Here is a 7,760-nt window from a genome sequence, read left to right as displayed (position 1 = left end):
TAACAAGCGTCTTTACTTCACGCAAGAACGCGACTTATTGAACGCCCCTTTAAGAGAAAATTTTTCGATTGATTCATAGTCAGTTTTGCCGCGCGAATTTGTTTTTGGTGTAATGTTTTGTTCAAAAACAAGAAGGCTATTCTGTGTTATGGTTGGCTACCTTTTTCATGTTATTTAAGCAAACGATTTACCTGACACTTTATAGGGGTCGTTCACGCAGGACACGTTCCAGCGTTCCGTCTGAGTTATTCTGTTTCTCAATTGCTGGTTTGTGTACACATGCGTCAGACAGACTGGGTCTTTTTTTTTTTTTAACCCGTATCTCCATTTCCCCTGTGCGTTGACGCGTCAAGTTAGAAGTAGTTCAACTTTCATGTTCTCCCTTACAGATCTCGGCTTATCCCATATGTTCACTGACTGAATTTACGTTTGGTTTCCAGGGACGATGTTAACCGTACCATTCGAAGATCCAGACATGATGCGGGAATCTCAGTTCGGTGCCAGATTCCAGCGTCAGGAAGTTCGCACGCTCAATAACGCCTCCAACACGGAGCCCAAGGAGGCTGAGGACGACAACACGGACAGGGAAGAAGTAGAAAGAGAGGATGACCGGGACGAGAACAGTCTCCTAAAGAAGAAAGGCCCGCGTAAAAAGAAATTTCCTGACGGACGCGTCGAGCGCGTGAAAGTGCGGCGCCAAGAAGCGAACGCGCGCGAGCGCAGCCGCATGCACGGGCTCAACGACGCTCTAGAGAGCCTGCGCAAAGTCGTGCCCTGCTACTCCAAAACGCAAAAACTCTCCAAGATCGAGACTTTGAGGCTGGCCAAGAATTACATCTGGGCTCTATCTGAGACTCTGAGTGCGGGCAAGAGACCCGACCTACTCGCCTTTGTGCAGACCCTATGCAAAGGACTATCGCAGCCCACCACCAACTTGGTTGCGGGCTGCCTGCAGTTGAACGCCAGAAATTTCCTCACCGATCACAATGGGGATGTGGCGTTCTCAGGCAGGCCTGATGCTATGTATCCGTACCCGAACGCTGAGACGGGCACGCCCACCGGCCTCAGCTCCGGGACCAGGGACAGCGCCAAACCGTTCCGGCCGTATAACTATTACGCGTCCTACGAGTCCTATTACGACAGTGCCTCTCCGGAGGGTGGCAGCCCACATTTCGACAGCCAAATAAGCCCCCCGATCAATTATAATGGAATTTTCTCACTTAAAAAACACGAGGACCAAGTAGAGTACAGTAAGAATTGCCATTATGGAATGAGATACTGTAACGTGCCTGGTCGGGGCTCCATGTACCGCGTTTCCCCAGACAGCCATTTCCCTTATGACTTACATCCCCGCAGCCAATCGTTCCAGAGCCAGGACGAATTAAATACGGGTTTCCATAATTAAAAGCAAGCGTAGGGGTTGGATGCCAGTTACACTAATCTGTCAATTAATTAGTTCTTGTTGCAGAAAAGGGTGTTTTTCTTTTTCTTTTTTTTCTCTCCTGCAGTTTAAACATTGTAAGCTTGATTTCATCATAGCATATTTAAAAATAATGTCAAATTAATTCTATTTATTTCAGATTGCATAGTTTTGTTGATATTGAAACATGCTAATGCATTGATGCAGGCTGTGGTAGGCCTGTAGCTATTACAATCAATTCATCGAAAAAATTAGGATGGAAATTTTAGGATAATTTAAGACCTTTGAAAATAAAAAAAATATTTGCCTCAATTTGTGGAAATTTGTTTAATAGTGTTATATTACCACGCGCTATTATAACGTCATTCGATTCATGAAAGCAATAATGGAACTATGCAACACACAATGACATTCATGTATTTACAAATGGCGTGTAAATAGCCTAAATGTGTGAATTGTATTTATTTGTTAAACAGTTTTGTCTTTGAAGTGATACTCCCGAATCTGGTTGCAAACATCCGCAAAAGAAAAATAATGTGATTTTGTAATTATTAGTTTTCTTGTAAATGCCAATGTAAAAGGTGAACTTGAAGAGGTCACGTTTGTATTTCGATCACCTTGTCAAAATAAATCTTGTATGTGATGAATTGTGTTTTTGATTCGCCTTTTCTTCAGGAAGTATTTGTAGAAGTGTATCATTTAGTAGCATTATGATTAGATGTGTTTTGAAATCAACAGAACACAAATATTATCATGTGAAGATATGAATGAATGCATATTAGCAAATATGTAAATATGCACACATGTAAACATGTACATTAATAAATCAGCAACACTCATTAACACAATTTCACTAAGTGTCTGAAACGTATTTTAGAAAGAAAACAGAAAATGGAAATGAATTGAAATACGGGACAGTCTATAATAAAGAGCACATTGTGATGAAATAAACAGATTCAGATCTGTTTGATTTCAGCGGAATTGAGATCATTTGAAATCAGTTCAGTTTATTCGTCCAGAGAGAATTTGTAGGCCTGAAAAGTAGCTGTTATTTAGGCTCTATTGGCCAGCAAGAAAATGCAAAGAGTCTTGCAAAGGTCTTTAAACGTTGTGCATACATATATATATATATATATATATATTATGCCTATTTTTGGCATTGAATGGACTGACTGATACATTCAGATAAACCCTCAACAGCACGAAGTAATCTGACACCCGCCAATTCAATATAAAGAGGGCAACATTTAATCTCGGACATTTTTTTTAGGTATGGCCCGGCTGTGAACTCTAACAAAGAGTTAAATACAAAAGTTAAAATAATAAATATTCAATTAGCAATTGTTGGTATTTGACCTTATGTTTATTCATATCTTGATTTAAGAGCTCCACTGGGGTTTCATGCTGAATTCATAATTACATTTAACAAGCATGTTAATAATGTATGTGCATGACTTTAATTTTATTTTATTATTATTATTATTTATTGGCTAAAACATTGAACGAATTGTATTTTCCTTAAACAATCAAACGGTTTGGTGCTTTTCTACAGATTTACCATTTAAAACGAAGTATAGACCTACATTAAAATATATTGATTTCAAAGTGTAAATAGAGGATTTATTATTAAAGTCTATAAATGTCTATAAATGCATTTGCAAGAGTTCAAACATTAATTTGCACTTGTACAATGGAGAGAGGATATTCAAGAATAATAATAAAAAAAACATCAGTGAATAATTCTGTGATTCTTAGTATTATTATTATTATTATTATTATTATTATTATTATTATCAACTATATGACCGAAACTAATTTCCTCTTGTGAATTAAACGAATAGTTCATGAGGTCGGACATGAATTGGGCTCTTTATAAGCGGCCGGACTGACTGAAACAGCTCGCAAAATCAGATTGTATTACAATCCAACAACTTAAATATAGTCAAGAGAATTATTATTATTATTCATATATTTCCATGTAATTTTTTGTAACCCTCTGAGACTCAAAAGCAGATAAACAGTCTCATATCGCTATTTGTCAGAAGATTGAAAGCAAATTAATTTTTAGTAAATACGAAATTATTTTCTCATTTAATAAATAATAATCATTTTTTTTATTATTTTTATTTTATCATCCACATTGTTTTGTCATCCCGCTAATATATGAGAATTCAAATTACTTAATGTCAAGTGTTCAAAACTACAAGAGGTGGTGCCTATTCTTCTTCTTCTTCTTCTTCTTCTTCTTCTTCTTCTTCTTCTTATTTTTATTATTTAGTAAAACTGACAAATACATTACATTTAAAGCGGAAAACCTCATTGATGTCAAGATGTGAATGAAAAACTTTGAAACAAAATGTAAATCATAACACATGTTGAGATAAGTGTTTAAACTCTTGCCTTAAATATAAGATCACATTGTTTCAAATGGCAAATTTCACTGTCGTTGCAGAATGTAAGGGTGAAAATGTTTCTCAGACAGTGTTTGACATGTGAACCTCTGGAGCTGGAAACCTCCAGGCCATTGACACCATCCTTCCTCTCACTCTCTGTTTTTGACAGCTGCTCCTTGACAGGAGAAGTGTGTGTGTGTGTGTGTGTGTGTGTGTGTGTGTGTGTGTGTGTGTGTGTGTGTGTGTGTGTGTGTGTGTGTGTGTGTGTGGTCTTCAGGCAAACACTCTGGAGGATGATGGTCTGAATGGTTGGCATTCAATTGCTCACCTTTGGCTAATAGGTTAACCATAAATGTGCCCTCTCTCTCTCTCTCTCTCTCTCTCTCTCTCTCTCTCTCTCTCTCCTCTGTACAGGTAAAGTATAGAGCAGCATATGGTGTATCCTGTGTGGGTGGCAGGGCTGTGTGTGTGTGTGGGGGGGGGGGGGGGGGAGTTATATGGACACAGCTTTCACATTCATATCTGTTCTCTATATGGATGCATCCATATTAAAATGCTATTCATAATGTGTGCGTTGCCTGCATATATGCATGTACATAAACACATACAATCAACTAACTTTAAGTGACTCGATTAACGACTAGTTCATAATTGCACCATGGCACAATTGTCAATATGTCACATGTATGTAAATATGAATAACATTTACAATGTATATTGTAAAGGATATTCAAGAATAATTATAGTATTATTATAATTTTTTTATTTTATTATTAATTTATATTCCACTGTTAGTTGACAATATGCAGAATAAAAACAAAGTTAAGGTATAGAGATGAAAAAATAAAGAATTATAAAGTAAAAAAATAAATAAATATAATATTAAATTAAATATTTAGAAGGATTTTGTTGAAATACTAAAATGTATTTTACTGGCAAAAATAATTAGTCTTTTATTTTATATTATTATACAGTAAATATTTTACACCCACTTGTTCATTATAATTGCATGGCAATAAAACAACATAGAAGTCACATTTCAGATACATTTAATTTGACAATTTTTAATTTGATATTTTTGATATTGATCTAAAAAGTGCCAATATCAAGACCATAATGAAGTGAAATACTTAACTGCAGTCCTGATAAGTAGCAGTTGCTTAAATGGACAAACAGTGTTGTGAATGTATAAAGGACATACACATATGAGTCTGGCATTGCCTGAAATAAATAGCCAGTTAGAAATAATCTGGGTGATTAAAAGCTAAAAATGTTCTGCCTCCACAATGGTGATTTAGCACCTTAAACTTTGGCAGTGAAAGTGAATAATAATTCTCAGAGAGCGAAAAAAGGACAGCTCTAGTCACATCATCAACCCTTCCAAAATTGTCAGCCTTTCTTCGAGACACAGATGGCCTGGGACACAAAACTCTCCCTATTAAATTCCTAATAATCATTTCTCTTGCGGAATGGTGTGAGGGGCTTTGAATGGGGGGTGAGTCTGAGGGATCTGCTGTTTTAATTAGATGCTTTAAGAAGCAGAGGCTGTGCGGGAAGCAGTGCATTCTGGGAGTGATGGGTGAGGGGCTGCCATAAAATGACACCACAGCAGAAGTCAGAAGCTCATTTGCATGTCAGATTGGCACCGGATTGGCACGAGGCCTGGGCACAGGAAAACACTTCTGAACTCAGCAGTCAGAGGTCTGGAAGGGAGAAGCAGACAGCAATTATCTTCCAAGAGGTGTGAGAGAGGAGAACACAGGACAAACATTATGTAATAGTAATAATGCAGGATAGCAATTACTTTAAACAAATATGAATGCCATTAAGAGAGAGACTCCGTAATTATTTGGTCAAAAACATTCATTGTAACTCGACTGATGATTTTGGCATGCTTTGTTTAGTTTGACCCTCCAACTATGCCGGTTTTATGAAGAGACATTCAAATGCCTGTAGATTCTGCTGTCACAGTGTTTGTGCCCCATTGGGTAGTTTGTTTGTTTGCTGTCAAGATAATTAGATCCATAATTTGTCGATAGGGGAATTGATTATTAACGATCACTTCAAAATTATTAAAGACACACCTGCTATAAGCCCTGAGGATGTTAATCGATGGTACATGCTCTGTCGAAGTCATCAGTCTGTTATTTCAACTTGAACAGAAAGATCCACCAGTCAGAGAATCGCAGCAAATAAAGTGCGCCAAAAGAGCTCTGCATCGACTGCTGCCCATTTCATGTTGCACTGTGAATGGCGAATGACACAATAGAGTTGGTCTATCTAAACAATCAAACTATATTTATATATCTTAAAATAATCAACTTTGCATCAATAGTTTATTATTTTCTATGTTTTTAATCGGTTACATAATTTGCAATGTTTCATGGGATTGTAGTTCTATCAGGAAGACTCGCAGACTTGAGTGAAATTTAAGATGACAATTATTTGATGAATATAAAACAGAAATGTAATGTCTCTCTTTGGTGTGGCGGTCCGAAAAAGTTGTACTCGGGACCGTCATATCCTGCCGGAGATAGAAGGCAGGGACGAGGAGCCTACCCCCTTCCAGAATGGGACTCAACTGGTGGTGGTTGGGTGGTGGAGGTTGCCGTGTTAGCAAACTGAAACAGCAATGTGATAGATTGTGAGCAGACTTATAAAGAAATGGCTTACATGTGATTGGCTGGGAATTAACCAGCTAATGGTGTGATGATGTACAGCTGCTAGTCTTCCCGCTAGAACTACGCTGCGCTTACATTTCTTAAACTTCATTTAAGACATTAAGTAGAGTCGTGAAATTTTTTTTTGGTCTGATTTTACTTTCTTTTTTCCTTTAAACAAAGTTTGTAATTTTGTGATTCACTTTGAAACTGATTGGTTTGGTTCATGGCTTAGAACTCTTTTTGAAGGATTTAATGAAATTCCTATTGAAAAAATGAATGTGAAAAATTCTGGGAAAAAAAGTGGATGGGAATGGTTGTGCTCTATTAGGAGGAAGGCTCTATGGTCCTTCCTCCTCCGCTGGCTCCATTAAGGCACTTTCTCCTCCTCCTGGTCAGCCAGCTCCTTTCACGTCACCAGTTTGACCTCCGCTCCCTGCAAAACCATGGTCAAGAGAAATCTCAAACCCTCCGACTAGACCCACAGAGCCCTGGAATCCGCCTTGGCCCTTCGTTCCCCAACCTCGGCTCTATGTCCCTTTGTCTCCACCGTGGACCTTAGCCAATCTCCGAGACTCCAGCAACACTTCATCATTCTGAGCCTCCGGCTTCACCAGGGACCTCCTTCCCTACGGCTCATCATCAGGCCCACCGGCTCCGCCTTAGTCCTTAGATCCCCCAACTCAGCCTCAGTCCTCCGAACCTTCGGCTCCACTGTGGAACTTCAAGCCATCTGCTATTCTACGGGCACCAAGTTCCCTGGCTCTGCCCCTCGAGCCTCTCACGACTCCGCCTTCCCTGGCTCCGCCCTCAGAGACTCCTCTTAAACCAGCTCTGGCACTCCTCCCCCTGTGGCTCCACCTCCTGACCCAGCCCCTGCCCTGTGGCCACCTCCCAGGCCTTCTGACCCAGTCCCTGCCCTGTGGTTGCCTTCCTGGCCTTCTGACCCAGTCCCTGCCCTGTGGTTGCCTTCCAGGCCTCCTGACCCAGAACTATACTCCTGGATACAGTCTGTCTCCCTCATGTTTTCCAAGGACTCTTATTTTGAAGTTTTCCTCTTGACTACATCTCACATAGTGCACTGCCCTCATCACTTCCATCTGTTCCTCATCCTGACCTGTCTTCCATTCCTGTGTTAGTTCCTCCTGTGTATAAAAACCCTCCAGTTTTGTTAATTCAAAGGAAGTTCAGTTCTTGTCCGTGTAACAGTATGAAGTTTATTTGTTTTATGGTACACCACGTTGTTTTATATCTTCGTCTTCATTAAAAAGCCTCTCAACTACACAA

At 39.2% G+C, this 7,760-nt stretch overlaps 1 protein-coding gene across 1 annotated transcript; it reads left to right on the top strand.

The window, feature by feature from the left end:
* Positions 1–398: 398 nt before the first annotated feature.
* On the top strand, positions 399–1,405 carry LOC127645661 (neurogenic differentiation factor 6-B-like). The gene has a single exon (XM_052129345.1). It carries the CDS (start codon positions 446–448, stop codon positions 1,403–1,405), a length of 960 nt encoding a protein of 319 aa, XP_051985305.1. The 5' UTR covers positions 399–445.
* Positions 1,406–7,760: the final 6,355 nt, after the last annotated feature.

This window comes from Xyrauchen texanus, chromosome 6, assembly GCF_025860055.1.
Source record: "Xyrauchen texanus isolate HMW12.3.18 chromosome 6, RBS_HiC_50CHRs, whole genome shotgun sequence".
Lineage (NCBI taxonomy): Eukaryota > Metazoa > Chordata > Actinopteri > Cypriniformes > Catostomidae > Xyrauchen > Xyrauchen texanus.
Note: the sequence above shows the minus strand (reverse complement) of the source record. Positions and strands in the feature narration are given on the sequence as shown.